The 16,487-nt window shown below is 36.8% G+C and overlaps 1 protein-coding gene across 2 annotated transcripts in view; it reads right to left on the bottom strand.

Moving 5' to 3' along the window:
• Positions 1-322: 322 nt before the first annotated feature.
• The window catches only part of LOC141395461 (kinesin-like protein CG14535), a 212,562-nt gene continuing 196,397 nt past the window's right edge, over positions 323-16,487 (bottom strand). For both annotated transcript variants that reach the window (XM_073971338.1, XM_073971339.1), the window contains 11 exons: positions 14,581-14,758; positions 14,102-14,311; positions 13,863-13,956; positions 13,374-13,577; positions 7,212-7,406; positions 6,817-7,037; positions 6,394-6,520; positions 4,447-6,208; positions 4,236-4,343; positions 1,097-1,282; positions 323-979 (listed from right to left, as the gene is read on the bottom strand). In XM_073971338.1, the coding sequence (XP_073827439.1) occupies positions 385-979; positions 1,097-1,282; positions 4,236-4,343; positions 4,447-6,208; positions 6,394-6,520; positions 6,817-7,037; positions 7,212-7,406; positions 13,374-13,577; positions 13,863-13,956; positions 14,102-14,311; positions 14,581-14,758 (3,880 nt within the window). In that variant the 3' untranslated portion in view covers positions 323-384. The remainder of the gene's footprint in view (positions 980-1,096; positions 1,283-4,235; positions 4,344-4,446; positions 6,209-6,393; positions 6,521-6,816; positions 7,038-7,211; positions 7,407-13,373; positions 13,578-13,862; positions 13,957-14,101; positions 14,312-14,580; positions 14,759-16,487) is intronic.

Genomic DNA, 16,487 nt, shown 5'->3' with positions numbered 1-16,487 from the left:
ATTTGTTTTTCTTTTTTTGTCATAACTACTTTTTTTTATAAAAATGTCAGTCATAATATTTGCATCAAATTCTTGTTTTTCTTTTCTAATTTTTTCACGTTTTATAATTTAAATTAAAATTTGGCCATTTCGAATTTTCTTAAGAATTTCGTTAGTCGTTTCGCGTGTGGTGGTGGGTTACTAACCCACCATCCATTTACAATAGTTTCTAGTTTAGGTTTCGTTTAAGATGGTCTTCTCAAACGAAATAAATGCTTTAAGTGTTGCCTTTTTTTAATATTCTGGTGGGTGATTCTCTAAGTTACATTGCCCCTTTTAAGTGTTTTGAACTGGTTCGGTGGTCAGAGGAAAGTCGCTTGCAATTTTGCGTGTTTTGTTCACTCTCTAAAAATCACTAATTTCACCCTCAGTTTCGGGATAGGTGCAGGTAAAAGGATTCATTAACCATGTACACAAACCTTTGTCCTGGCGTTTCTTTTTGTTCGTGATGGTGATGCGATTGTGATGTTCCTTGGAAAGCCCTGATGTAAAACTGCTCTCATCACTGTCACGGGCCGTGGCCACACTGTGATAACCACTTTCTGCACGCCGTGATATACCCGAATGCTTGGAGGTTCTTGGTGTTGAACTGTCGTGACCACTATCATATGCTTCGGAAGAGGTATTTAGGGGTAATAGAGGTAGTTGGGATTGTGTGGTAATGGGTAGTGTTGTATTCAGCTGTGTGAGAATTACATCATCATTCTCCTCATCACCATGTTCGAGGGAGGAACGTTTCGACGGCGACAGTAGGGCGGATTTTTCATCAACTTCATGAATATCTTCATGTTCCAAAACAAATGGTTTCTCAATTTTTGGTAAATTAGGATCGGAAGCACCATCAGGATGTCTCAGCGAGGCATATTGTTCCATACCAGCAATTTGCATGATGCCATTTAGACTTGGCAAACTTCCTTGGCTGGGACTTCGTGAAGGTTGTCTGTGGCAAAGAGAGAAAAATACATGGTACTTATATAAAAAACATTGTTCGAGAGTTACTAGTTAAATGGGAAGATGAACTTGGGGTTAGTTTTGGGGTTAAGGTTATTAAACCTACCTTGGGCTGGGTGGTCTATACGGTGGTTCACTGCACACACTACCAGGTCCGGTATTAAAACGATAGGCTGGCTCACTGTAAACACTGCCCACATCACAACCAGAACGAAAGACCGGTGTTACTTCCGCCATGGCTAGCTGTGAGGTAAAAATCTCACGTAAACGCGCTAATTGATCAAATTGGTTCCTGCAAATGAAGAAGAAGAACAAATAGATGGAATTAGAGAATGTTTTGTCACAATGAAAATTATTCAAAAAATGTCCATCTTATTCACTTGTGGTCCTTTGGTCGAAACATTTTTTTTTAAAATCCACTTTTACTATGGTCTTTGGGTCGAAATAAAAATCTTTAAAAAAATCCACGTGGTCTTGGGGTCGAAATAAAAATCTTTAAAAAAATCCGCGTGGTCCTGGGGACGAAATAAAAATCTTTAAAAAAATCCACGTGGTCTTGGGGTCGAAATAAAAATCTTTAAAAAAATCCACGTGGTCTTGGGGTCGAAATAAAAATCTTTAAAAAAATCCACGTGGTCTTGGGGTCGAAATAATAGTCTTTACAAAAAATCCACGTGGTCTTGGGGTCGAAACAAAAATCTTTAAAAAATCCACGTGGTCTTGGGGTCGAAATAAAAATCTTTAAAAAAATCCACGTGGTCTTGGGGTCGAAATAAAAATCTTTAAAAAAATGCAAGTGGTATTGGAATCGAAATAATAATATTTAAAAAAATGCAAGTGGTCTTGGGATCGAAATAATCTTTAAAAAATCCACGTGGGGTCGAAATAAAAATCTTTAAAAAAATCCACGTGGAGTCGAAATAAAAATCTTTAAAAAACACGTTTATTGTGGTCTTTGGGACGAAATAAAAATCTTTAAAAAAATTTACGTGGTCCTGGGGACGAAATAAAAATCTTTAAAAAAATCCACGTGGTCCTGGGGACGAAATAAAAATCTTTAAAAAAAAATCCCCGTGGTCCTGGGGACGAAATAAAAATCTTTAAAAAAATCCACGTGGTCCTGGGGACGAAATAAAAATCTTTAAAAAAAATCCACGTGGTCCTGGGGACGAAATAAAAATCTTTAAAAAAATCCCCGTGGTCCTGGGGACGAAATAAAAATCTTTAAAAAAATCCCCGTGGTCCTGGGGACGAAATAAAAATCTTTAAAAAAAATCCACGTGGTCCTGGGGACGAAATAAAAATCTTTAAAAAAATCCACGTGGTCCTGGGGACGAAATAAAAATCTTTAAAAAAATCCACGTGGTCCTGGGGACGAAATAAAAATCTTTAAAAAAATCCACGTGGTCCTGGGGACGAAATAAAATCTTTAAAAAAATGCACGTGGTCCTGGGGACGAAATAAAAATCTTTAAAAAAATACGTAAAAAAATCCACGTTTGTTGTGATGTTTGGATCAAAATAAGAATCTTTAAAAAAATCCACGTGGTCCTGGGGACGAAATAAAAATCTTTAAAAAAATCCACGTGGTCCTGGGGACGAAATAAAAATCTTTAAAAAAATACGTAAAAAATCCACGTTTGTTGTGATGTTTGGATCAAAATAAGAATCTTTAAAAAAATCCACGTGGTCTTGGTGTCGTAATAAAAATCTTTAAAAAAAATCCACGTGGTCTTGGGGTCGAAATAAAAATCTTTAAAAAAATCCACGTGGTCTGGGGTCGAAATAAAAATCTTTAAAAAAATCCACGTGGTCTTGGAGTCGAAATAAAAATCTTTGAACAAATCCACGTGGTCTTGGGGTCGAAATAAAAATCTTTAAAAAATCCACGTGGTCTTGGGGTCGAAATAAAAATCTTTAAAAAAAAATCCACGTGGTCTTGAGGTCGAAATAAAATTCTTTAAAAAAATCCACGTGGTCTTGGGGTCGAAATAAAAATCTTTAAAAAAAATCCACGTGGTCTTGAGGTCGAAATAAAATTCTTTAAAAAAATCCACGTGGTCTTGGGGTCGAAATAAAAATATTTAAAAAATCCACGTGGTCTTGGGGTCGAAATAAAAATCTTTAAAAAAATCCACGTGGTCTCGGGGTCAAAATAAAAATCTTTAAAAAAATCCACGTGGTCTTGGGGTCGAAATAAAAATCTTTAAAAAAATCCACGTGGTCTTGGAGTCGAAATAAAAATCTTTAAAAAATCCACGTGGTCTTTGGGGTTGAAATAAAAATCTTTTAAAAAATCCACGTGGTCTTGGGGTCGAAATAAAAATTTTTAAAAAAATCCACGTGGTCTTGGGGTCGAAATAAAAATCTTTAAAAAAATCCACGTGGTCTTGGGGTCGAAATAAAAGTCTTTAAAAAAAATCCACGTGGTCTTGGGGTCGAAATAAAAATCTTTAAAAAAATCCACGTGGTCTTGGGGTCGAAATAAAAATCTTTAAAAAAATCCACGTGGTCTTGGGGTCGAAATAAAAATCTTTAAAAAAATCCACGTAGTATTGGGGTCGAAATAAAAATCTTTAAAAGAATCCATGTGGTTTTGGGGTCGAAATAAAAATCTTTAAAAAAATCCACGTGGTCTTGGGGTCGAAATAAAAATCCTTAAAACATCCACGTGGTCTTGGGGTCCAAATAAAAATCTTTAAAAAAATCCACGTGGTCTTGGCGTCCAAATAAAAATCTTTAAAAAAATCCACGTGGTCTTGGGGTCCAAATAAAAATCTTTAAAAAAATCCACGTGGTCTTGTGGTCCAAATAAAAATCTTTAAAAAAATCCACGTGGTCTTGGGGTCCAAATAAAAATCTTTAAAAAAGCCGCGTAATCTGGTCTTTGGTCTTGGGGTCGAAATAAAAATTTTTATGATGTTTGGATCGAAATAAAATTTTTTAAAAAAATCCACGAGGTCCTGGGGACGAAATAAAAATCCTTACAAAATTCACGTCTATTGTCATGTTTGGGTCGAAATAAAAATGTTTAAAAAATCCACGTTTATTGTAATGTTTGGGTCGAAATGAAAATCTTTAAAAAATCCACATTTATTGTGGTCGTTTTGTCGAAATAAAAATCTACAAAAAGTCTTCAGCGCTTTTACGTTTTAATTATTTTTTGTCATCATCCATTCAGCCTATCCATCGATTATTATATCCACTGTCATTGATTAAAAGTTTTAATTTGTCAATTATTCTTACCTCGTTCTTTCACCCATGGCACAATCACTGAACGCATCGCCAGCCATATTGAAGCTTGATACAATGGACATGTTTTCCACATGACTCAAGGCAGCCAAAGGATGATCTCTGCAAAGACAAAGAAGAAAATACAAAACCACATTAAAAACTTTCCTTTTACAATCTACTCCCATCCCAACCCCAAATTAAAGAAAAAAGGAATATAACTTACCCTCCTGACATGGTACGGGCAATTTCCTCCTCAGTCACCTGTAAACCACAATCGGACATGCCCATACTGTGCTGCGAGTAATGATGCGAAGATTGACGTGACAGTTGACGTTGCAATAAATGTTGCTGCTCCTCTTGGCGTCGGAGTTCTGGATGCTGTTGTTGGTGTTGCAGTTGCTGGTGAGGATGATGCTGTTGATATAGAGATTCCCTGGAGACATGCCTTGACAGTATGCGATGTAAGCTTTCATGGGAAATTTCCCTCGAACCTAGAGGTTCAATTAATGGCAGTGCTGGTGGTACCTCCGAAGGACCACTATCTTGATCTTCATCACAATCATTTTGTCGATCCATGGGTAAATTAGATTCCGAAGCCGTGCCTGTGGGCATGTGATGTGGTGACGCCTGCTGGGAATGATGTTGACCCCCAATGTGGCCATAACCCACATTTGTGTGTGAATGTAAGGAGTGTAAATCAGTCTCTTCGTTATTAAATTCCATATTGGCATTGGGATGCTGCTGGCTGGATGATGATTGTTGCTGCTGGTGGTGGTGTTGCGGTGTTGGCTGAGAGTGCGTCGAATTTTGCCGGTAATGGTGGGCTTCTCGTATTTCCGCCGGTGCCGAGGCATTGGTGGTACTAACCGCCGTGGTAAGACCAGGACCCATGGGATTTACCAATTCCAGTTGACTACTGTGTAGAGAATGTTGATCACCCCCGTTGGCGGGATGGGACTGTTGCCTTGTACTTGTGGCATAGATGTCTTCGGTGTTGTCCAAAGACTTTTGCTTCAGCTGAGACATGTGATAGGTTATGTTACGCAAATGCTGGGCCTGTTGTTCGCGATGTGTGTGGGTGGGTGAGGAGCCAGCCGAAACCGTTTGGAAGACTTGTGATGTTTGGAACTCAACCCATTGTCGAATCATTGATTTCTTGTGGGAATCCATGAAACCATAACCCTGGGCCTGTGAGGTAGCAATGGGCAGATTACCAGCTGTCAGGGAGCGACTGGATTGTGATTTGGGACCATCTATCCAGGTTTCGCATTGTTTTATGTGATTTACCTCCCTCATTAGATGGCGAGCTTCAGCCACTTTGGCCCTGGACACCCGTGGGCCATCTATCCATTGTTCTTCGGTAATTTTGCGCATTGGACTGCCAGGACACTCACCCGTTTCATTGTTGCTGGTTAAAGCTGCTCCACCCACACCGGGACGCCTTAAAGGTGAACCCTTGGGTGATGGCACATTGGAAGCTTTCGAACACATCATGGTCATACCAGGATGTCTTAAGGAACCGGCCACAATTTTCGGTGATGAAGCCGAATTGGGCAATGTTTTGACACTGTGTACAGGCGAAAAGAATTGGGCTTGTTCATTGTTGCTGGTGTTGTTGTTGGTGTTCGACGAGGTGTTTTGTGCTGGCCCAGCTTGTCTTGTGGGTGAGTGGCTGCCACGTTTTAAACTACCCGTCCTCCCAGCCATGCTGGGACTTTGTGGTGTTTGTTTTTGGCTAACCACCTTTTTGGCTGAACCTGGTATTTTTGAGGGACTGGGTTGTTGTTTCTCCACACCACTACCTTTGAGAGCTTTGCTCATCACACCACGATTATCACCACTACTCAAGGAGGGCAAATAGACAGGGGGATGTTCACCATCCGTGGCATCATCACCTGGTCCCATATAAATGACTGTGTCTGCTGATAGCTCTGAGCTTGAGGGGTCAGCACCAGAACCCGCTGATGAACCAGTAGATTGATGACCTTTGTGTGTAAGGATGAGAAAGAGAGAGGGAGAGTGGAAGAAAAAAAGCAAGCAAATTTGTTTAGTTTTTGGCCACCGTTTAGTTTGTTGTTGTCTCTGTTGTTGGCCTAACGGCAACATTTATCGTCTTAATTTTCAAATTAATCAGAAATAGTAGCAACAGAGGGGCCACTAAAGAACTTACCATTTAGACCGGAACTGAGGCCGCCCACACCTGATTTATCACCACCCAATGGAAAGCGATGTTTTCTCCTTCGCATGCGGTGTATACGTGAAGCCAATTGTATGGTTGTCAAGGCATCCGTATGCGACTGAAAACAGAAAAAAAAACAAAACAAATGCATTTGCCTGTTAGTGAACTCCAATGCCCTAAACAATCAATCAGTTGGTGGTGGGCAGGCAAGACTTGCTTAGGCGGAAGTGGGTGGGTGGCAGAGGTCTTAACTCTATGTTGACTGTCTCTCAGTCGCAGAAATGACATTAAAATGCTCAACACATACATTATGATTAAGAATTCATTATCACGTATTATCCTTGCCCTTTCAACAAAACCGTCCTTTGCAAGTGCATTGCATTCCATTCCATTACATTTATCGGCACGACTTACCTGGGTATGCATAACATGAGCCATTATGGAGACATGACACGTCAATGGTGCCAGACAGTCCTTAAGCAGTGGCGTCAGTGGATGATCCTTGTTGGGGGGATGGCGTTGGCCACTCAAAATGGCCAGCAGAATATTACCAATGCCGGAGAGTGGCAGACCACCCGTACGATTGGCACAGCCACCCAAATCGATAAGATGCAAACGACTTCGGCCACCAGCCACTATGTTTACAAGGATAAGAGGAAGAAACGAAAAATTCCATGAAAATTCATGACATTAAAATACAATTCCCAACGATAATGTGGGAATTCATCCAGCAAAAATATGCTGGCTGGCTCTAAGGACATGCTTAAACGCACTAACTTATTTTTTGTTTGTCCTTTAACTTTACTTACCTCCACCTTTACGTGATAGACTGTATTGATAGACATGCAGGGTAAATATCATGGCTGGCTCAAGACCACCTTGTGGTCGTCCTGCCAGAGCAGCATCTAGGAACAAGGCAGCACGTTCAGCAGTGGGGGCACGCAACTCAGTTGGGCCACCCAGAAAATCGTCACGCAAATAAACCCCCGGAGAGTCATCAGAGTCTGGTTTATGGGCCAAGTTATGCAGCACCAGCACAGCACACACACAAGTCAAAAAGTAGAGCAGAGAAAGCAGTAAAAGGGAAGAAGAAGAAAAAACGGCAAAGCAAAATGCCAGTTGAACAATGTGAAATTAAACGTTAAACAAACACACTTCAAAGTAATATAAAATGCAAATGCTTTTGGGGGGCAAACAGAAGCAGGAGGAGTAGAGGCAGGGGCAACTTATAAAAGCATAAGCTATTGTGGTTACCAAGCCATCCCCCGCCAAACAACCCTGAGTGGGGGAAGCAAATAACTAAATAGTTGTAAAGGGAACATTGCCATAATGTAAAAGAGAACGACGAACGAATATTTAAATTGGGGCCGTGGGATGAGTGCGTCGTATACACGTTTGGGGAGTAGTTTTAGATTATCTTTGTCATTTCATTCCCTTAACAATTTTTGTGTTCCACCATACACCACCATTGTTTCTATTAAATGTTGCTATAATATGTTCAAAACACCAAAGGTAGCGATTTTGTCTCAAAAAGGAGACAAAGGAAAAATTGTCTAGGAGGAAGGCGTCTTATAGCCAAACGGCTGCTTTGGCAGGTTAAAGTTATTTGTTATATGCCCCTATATGACTATAAAGGAACGAGCGAAAGTCAAACGGTTTTTGACTCCAAAAAAAGGGGATAAATACTTTGATCTGCATTAGGGGCAATAATAACAATTTAAATTGTCGATTTTCTTTTAAGGACTTTGTGAACCCAAAAAGGAAATGGAAGTTCGTCTATGGCGGATAATAAAATCCAATGTGGAATTATGTGAAAATGTTGGGATATAAGTATAACGATTATTGCTTTATAAGATATGAAAATGAGGGTTTAACAAGGGATTGACAATGGATGCCAAAGGGAAGGGGTCCAGGTGGGTAGTTTTTATTAGATTTGTCAATGAAATTTTAATAATTTTTAAGGAACTTAATAATGTACCTTGACGTTGCGTGGAAGTGTTAGAAGGGTTTATACTGCGAGTTTAAAAATGCACTAAATAGCCTGGTATGTGTTCCCAGTAGTGAAGTCTAGTAGCGGTAGGCAGTAGCATATAAACACTGAGAGTTTAGCCTCTGACTAAAATTAATTGTATTCCTTCCTTTAGGGGATAGAGGCTGACTTTTATAAAAAAAAATTGTGGAGGCAAGCTAAACGCATTAAGAGGCAGACATTGTTTGGGCCGTACATGGGTTCATATGGAAACTATTTTGGCTGAACGTAATCTACTCTCTCAATGTGTCGTCGAGTTATTTTAGCTTTGTGAAATATATATCAAAAATACACGAAACCCATGGTCCTTTAGAAAAATGATTAAATCAATTCACGAAACCCCAAGGCCCTCTGGAAAACTATTTAAAAAATCCCCAAAACAATGTCCTCTACCAGAATTTAAAAAAAATATTTAAAAAAAAATACACTGGAAAAATATTTAAAAAATCCACGCAACGTACAGGTACACTAGAAAAATATAAAAAAAATCCACGAAGCCTCATGGGCCACTAGAAAAATATTTTAAAAAAATCCAAGAAGCCTCATGGGCCACTAGAAAAATATTTAAAAAAAAAACAACGCAACCTCAAGACCACCAGAAACATATTTAAAAAAATCCACGCAACCCCAACGTACCCTAGATAATATTTAAAAAAAATCCACGAAACATCAAGAGTTTCTAGAAAAATATTTAAAAAATCCACGCAGCTTCAAGGGCCATTAGAAAAATATTTAAAAAAATCCACGCAGCCTCAAGGGCCATTAGAAAAATATTTAAAAAAATCCACGCAACCTCAGGGGGCTCTAGAAAAATATTTATGAATATTAAAAAAATCCTTGCAATCTCAAGGGCCTCTAGAAAAATATTTTAAAAAATGCACGCAACCTCAAAAGCCACCAGAAAAATATTTAAACAAGTAAAAAGTCGTTAAGTTCGGCCGGACCGAACTTTTTATACCCTCCACCATAAAATAATCTTAATTAAAATGGAATAATTAGGGTCCTTTCACAATTTTAGGTGGAACAACTTTTCGACAATGGATAGATTCCTACTGCCTCCCACTATTGCTTAAATTACACTGTGAGCACAAATGTTGGGGCAGAGATATTTCCTTTTGGAGATGAAAGCCCTTGGTGTGTGTATATTAAAAACCCCGAAGGACAGATGCGCCGTGAGTCGAACTTCCGCGTTATGGCGTGATGAAGTTTTTACAAGAGACCCTGTAAGCCATCATGAATTAGCATTATATCTTTGTTTGTTGTTTTTGTAGAGCACTTAAGCAACAGTGAACAAAGATATAACGCTAATTCCTGATGGCCCACAGGGTCTCTAACAAAAATTTCATCACGCCATAACGCGGAAGTTCGACTCACGGCGGATCTGTCCTTCGGGGTTCATAATATACTCACCAAGGCCTTTCTTCTCCAAGAGGAATTTTCCGTGCCCCAGACTTTCACATCCATTTTGTTGCACAGTGTTATCTAATCTAATCTAAAAAAATGTGTTCAGCTAGGTGAAAGGTACCACTAACGGGGCTATATCAAAGAGTCAACCTATCTTTAAATTTTGTTGGCGGAAAAGTTTTAAAGCTGCAGGAACGTCAAGAGTGAAATTGAGGGTAGTTTCATCAAAACAATGTAGACCCTCAAAAATGGACCAATGTTGACGAATTTTAGTGAAGAAATTTCATGACCACTGAAAATTCCCGAAAATCGGGAGGTACAGTTATATGGGGGGGATATACCAAACATGGACCTATATTGACGATTATTTTTGAATACACAAAATTGTAGCTAAAATTCTCAAAATACCGATCATTACAGCTAGTTCGGTTAAAAATTGCAGCTAAAATTCTCAAAATACCGAAAATCGGGATATACCGTTATATGACGATGTTTCGTTGGAGATGTTTTATGACCACTGAGAACTTTAAATGTCAAATTACAGCTAGTTCGGTTAAAAATTGTAACTAAAATGCTCAAAATACCGAAAATAGGGAGGTACGGTTATAAGGGGGCCATACCGAAACATGGACCTATGTTGACGATGTTTAGTGGAGATGTTTCATGACCACTGAGAACCTCAAATGTCAAATTGCAGATAGTTCGGTTACAAATTGTAGCTAAAATTCTCAAAATACCGAAAATCGGGAGGTACCGATATATGGGGGCTATACCAAAACGTAGACCTATGTTTATAATGTTTCGTGGAGATGCTTCACGACCACTGAGAACCTCAAATGTCAAATTACAGCTAGTTCGGTTGAAAATTGTAACTAAAGTGCTCAAAATACCGAAAATCGGGAGGTGCGGTTATAAGGGGGCCATACCGAAACATGGACCTATGTTGACGATGTTTGGTGGAGATATTTCATGGCCACTGAGAACCTCAAGTGGCAAATTACAGCTAGTTCGGTTAAAAATTTTAACTAAAATGCTCAAAATACCGAAAATCGGGAGGTACCGTTATATGGGGGCTATACCAAAACATGGACCTATGTTGACGATGTTTGGTGGAGATATTTCATTACCACTGGGAACCTCAAATGGAAAATTACAGCTAGTTCGGTTAAAAATTGTAGCTAAAATTCTCAAAATACCGAAAATCGGGAGGTACCGATATATGGAGACTATACCAAAACATGGACCTATGTTGACGATGTTTCGTGGAGATGTTTCATGGCCACTGAGAACCTCAAATGTCAAATGGTAGATAGTTCGGTTAAAAATTCTGGCTAAAATTCTCAAAATACCGAAATCGGGAGGTACCGTTAAATGGGGACTATACCAAAACATGGACCTATGCCCATATCCTCTGGGATATAAGTTTGTTGATCACTAGGAGCCCTAAGTGCCAAATTATAGCTAATTCGGTCTGCAAATGTGGCGAAGAACGTCAAAATACCTCAAATCCGGAGGTACCGTTATATGGGGGCTATACCAAATAGTAGACCGATATAGCCCATCTTCGAACTTGACCTGCCTATGGAAAAAAGACCCTCGGGTGCAAAATTTCAGCTCTCTATCTCAATTATTGCGGACGCTAGAGTGATTACAACAGACGGACAGACGGACATGGCTAGATCGTCTTAGAATTTTATCCTGATCAAGAATATATATACTTTATAGGGTCGCAAATGATTAGTTCGATGTATTACAAACGGAATGACAAACTTAATATACCCTCCATACTATGGTGGAGGGTTTAAAAAACACGCGAAACCAAGCTCTCCAAGAAAAAATATCCTAAAAAAAATCCGCGCAGCCCAATTTTAAAAAGTCCATGCAACCTCAATGGCCTCTAAACATATTTTAAAAATTGAAGGAACCCCAAAGCGCTTAAAAAATATGTTAACAATTCCACTCAATCCCGACCTCAAGGTCTTCCCGAAAAATATTCTACAAAATTCCACGAGACTCTATGTTCCAAGGGTTCTGTATAAAAACATCCCAAAAAACAATTCTTGAAAAATATTCAAAAAATTTCACGCGACCCTAAAGTTTTCTAGACAAATATTTCAAAAATATTTCGCATGAACTAAAGGTAATTTAAAAATTTAAAAAAAATCCAGGCGAACTTAAGGTCCTCCAGAAAAATGTCTAAGGCCCTCCAGAAAAATGTTTTAAAAATTTAACGCGACCCTAAGGTTTTCTAGAAAAAATATTCTAAAATATTATACGGGGCCCAATGTTCTCCACAAAAATATTCTGAAAATTCTACGGAATAATTATAAAAATATTAAAAAAATTATACAACAATAAGGCCCTCTAGAAAAATAATTTAAATAATTAAAAGCTACCCAAAGGTCTTCCGAAAAAAATATTTTAAAAAATTACGGGATCCAATGTTCTCTACAAAAATATTCTGAAAATTCTACGGGATAATTATAAAAATATTAAAAAAATTATACAACCATAAGGCACTTTAGAAAAATAATTCAAAGTTAACTTAAGGTCTTCCGAAAAAATATTTTAAAAAATTACACGCTACCTTAAGGTTTTCTGAAAAAATATTTTAAAAAATCCACGGAACCCAAAGATCTTCTAGAAAAATGTTCTAAAAAAATCCTATGGTCCTTTTAAAAAATATTCCAAGAAAATGTCAAACGACCTAAAGGTAAGAAAAATATACTTAAAAAAATCCAAGTTTATTGACCTCAAGTTCTTTGGAAAACTATGAAATCCTTTTGATAAATTATTTTAGAAATTCCACCCTTATGGTCCTCTAGTCTATTAGGAAAATATTCTAAGAACTCCACGCTTATGGCATTAAAGGCATTTATAAAAACATTTTTAAACATCTGAAGCTAATGAACCGGAAGCCTTTTAAATATATATTCTTAAAAATCCTCAGCTAATGCAATTGAAAACTTTAAAACAAATATTTTTCAATTTCTTTAAATAATAATCCTGGTATTGCCTAACATCCTATGATAATACCACAGATGACTTATATAAATTTTTCATGAATATCCTAAGCCAATTTCCCTAAACTCCTTTAGGAAATTATGCTTAACAATCGTAAGATAATGGCCCTGAAGTCCTTATTATTAATAAAATCCTCAGAGGAGACTTCGCTCACATCAATGAATGAATATATATCTCTTTCCCCTCACAAATATTCTATAAAATTTTGTTTTTTTCAAAATAGTCTGGCTTAATCCCATTGTTGTTGTTTTAATATTTTAAACAACTATTTTATTAGTATTCTATAAAATTTAATAAATTAATTCTTCAAAATTCCTTTGAAGAATATCCCTTGGAATTGCACCTTAAATCTTAAAAGTCATTTAAAGAATGTTTCTTCTTTCCCGAAAATTTTCATTGGCAACCGACAACAGATCCTTTCGCCCCAAGAACATTTGCACTTTAATAAAAATGTCAATACAGGCACATATATATACATATATCATAATTTGTTCCTTCTTAATACAACACTTACCCGTTGCATGAGCAGCTAATAAATCCATTGACGTTGAATCCGGTTTCGTGGCACTAACACCCAAAGCACTGACACGCACCGAAAATCGTGCACCACTCTTTTGACGACGTTCGTTAATACCTTTATATAGCCATGAAATGGCACATGGAATGCCACCCAATTCCGTGGGTGGATTAACACCGCCCAGCATAGTCTTGGACTGACCTGTAGACAAACACGCCGAACACAAACATGAAAGAGAAAAAATAGCAAAAAGAAACAGAAAACTTAAATCAGTGAAGATGGCAACATGATGATGGAACATAACATGAAAAATACTGCAAGTTAAGCATGATTAGTTGTCTAACGAACTGAGGCACGAAGGAAATTTATTGCAATTTCCTTGTGTGTGAGTGTGCGTGCACATGGTGAGGAAATGAAGATAAATGCAAGGGCAGACAGTCTGTAGTCTACTGCATTTGCCGCTGAAGTCACAAAACGACAACTTACCGGAATTTGGATAACCAATTGTAAGCAGACAGCCATCGGAACCTTCTAAAACGGCAGGGATTACTTCAGACAAAGCAGATGCACAGACATCCGACTACAAGGAGAAGAAATAAAAATAAACAGAAGAGAAAAACATTAGAACGCCATAAAATTGGTGGGTGTTTGTGTATCCACTAAATGTTGAAACATGACAAATTTGTTTTGCCAATAAAAACACCACTATTCCCTCTCTAACTCACCTGTTGATCTTCCGCTGTAAAAAGATTATCGAAGGCAAACATTTTGGGTGCGGCCACCATAGGACCACGTTCTTGTGATGAACATGCAGCCAAATTAGATGCCGCTGCTGGATCTGTGAGTGTAACTTGACGCTTTTTCTTATCGACTGTCATAAAGTGTGGTGTATCCGGATCTGTGTGAGTATCGGAAACACGCAGCATAACTTTAACCTGTAAGCGAGAACCATTAAATTGTAAAAACGAAAATTACAATGGAAATAAAATGAAAAATTACTAAAATTATATAAAACCCTGTAAAATTGTGGTGGTAAACCCTTTTAAGTTGTTTTTAATGATTTTAAGCATTATGGATTTCGAGGAAACATTTTTGTTGTTGCTAACTTATGATATGCCGGAAAATTTGTTCATAGAAATATTTTTATGTTTCAGATTTCTATTTGACATGCAAAAGCTATTAGGCTACCCGAAATCTCACTTACCTTGCCAATACCATAATTTTCCTTGTTGGCTAAACGTCGTGCCAAACCGGGTGGCATAGGCGGTGGCGCCCTTTGTAAGGCGCCACAGAAGCCACCATTGCGTGCGGAAGTATTTGACATATCGCTGGTGCGTGATGATTTTGCTGATGTACTTTGTGCTGCTAGTTTTTGGGCCGCTCTACAAGTAGAAGAAAGGAAGAGAGAAATGAACATTAGTATTTAGTTTAGTTGAAATTTAAATGGGTAATGGGTATCCACTACCATAGTTTTGAGGATATTTAATATTAAGGAAGCAGGCTTTAACACGTTTTAGGTAAATATGAAACGCAAGGGGTAAGAGTTCTTAGCAGGAGAGAAAGAAGAAGTTTTTTTTAATTATCGATCCTTTAGAAGAGTATTCCTAAAATAACCAAGAAAATATATTTCTGAATGTCCACTATTTAGGAAAATAAAAAATTGTCTATTTTGGATTTGTTTTAATCCCATATTTCGAATAAATACAACAAAAAAGTCGCTGTTTCGAAAAATATTAAAAACCCCATAATTTCAGATAAATATTTTTATTAATATCAATAGCCCATATCGACACCTCCGAGTTATAGTATGCTAAGTCTAAAAAGTGAGTTTTGCAGGAGAAGCTCTCAAAGTGTGGAAATTTTTTTGAACTTCAGTACTATGCTAAGTCAATATTTGTTTATAACTTCGGTTCGGATTGACCGATTATTACCAAAATTTGACAGAATTTAAATTAAAGGACGTTAAATATAAAAATGTAAAGAACTTGAAAACATGCTAAGTCGACTTAGCATACTATTGTTTGGAGGCGTCGATATAGGAAATTATTTAAAAATGCACGATTGTTCTTTAAATCCACAATTTCGGAAAAATTTGGATTTGGATAATGATTTTGAATACATTTTTATTAATCCACGTTTTTAAATCTATTTTATAATTCAAATTTTTGGATTTTTTTATAAAATCCATGATTTGGGTAAAATATTAAAACAAAATGCACGATTTGAGATACAAATCCATGATTTGGAAAAAAATCCAAAATTTGAAGAAAGATGCTTTGAAAAACTCAACGATTTTAGAAACATATTTTTAAAGAAAAACCAGTATTTAAGAGAAAATATTTTTAAATTGATTTTGAGTAAAATCCGCAATTTAAGAAAAAAATACTATGAATAAAATAATTTTAAGAAATTCGTGGAAAAATATTTTGAAAAAAATCTAATATTTAGGAAAAATATTTTGAAAAATTCTAAGATTTACAGAACATATTTTTAAAAATCTTAGAAATGGGAAAAGAATTATAAAAAATCCACAATTTTAAAAAAAATGTTTTAAAGAAATGCTCTATTGAGGAAATTTACGATTCTGAAAAAATATATTTTGAAAAACTTACGATTTGGAAAATATTTTTTAAAAAACAACGATTTGGGAAAAATGTACGATTTGGAAAAAATATTTTAAAAAATCCACCAGTCGGAGTCTACGAAATTTTGCTGGATTCGGAGTCGGAGCCGAAGTCGTAAAAAAAGCTTAACTCGTAAAATTCGTTTGGAAAACATCTACGATATAGGCAAACTGCTTTGAGGAAATTTAGAATTCGAAAAAAAATAAATTTTGGAAAATTTTCGATTTAAAAAATATATTAAAATGAATATAATCGAGCTTGAGGTCGAGCTTGACCTCAAGCTCGATTATATTCATTTTAATAACATTACAAAAGGTCGAACAAAAAAGACAAAAACATTTAAAAAATATATTTTGAAAAATTTACGATATGGATTTTTTTTTTTGATTTTAAAAAATCAACTTTTTGGGAAAATTGTTCTGAAAGATTTAAGTTTTGGAAAAAAATTCTGAAAAAAGCACGATTTGGGAAAAATACTCTTAAAAAG

Source organism: Musca autumnalis, unplaced genomic scaffold, assembly GCF_047663935.1.
Source record: "Musca autumnalis isolate F117 unplaced genomic scaffold, ASM4766393v1 scaffold_2, whole genome shotgun sequence".
In the NCBI taxonomy this organism is placed as follows: domain Eukaryota; kingdom Metazoa; phylum Arthropoda; class Insecta; order Diptera; family Muscidae; genus Musca; species Musca autumnalis.
This window is presented reverse-complemented; position numbering and strand designations above follow the sequence as displayed.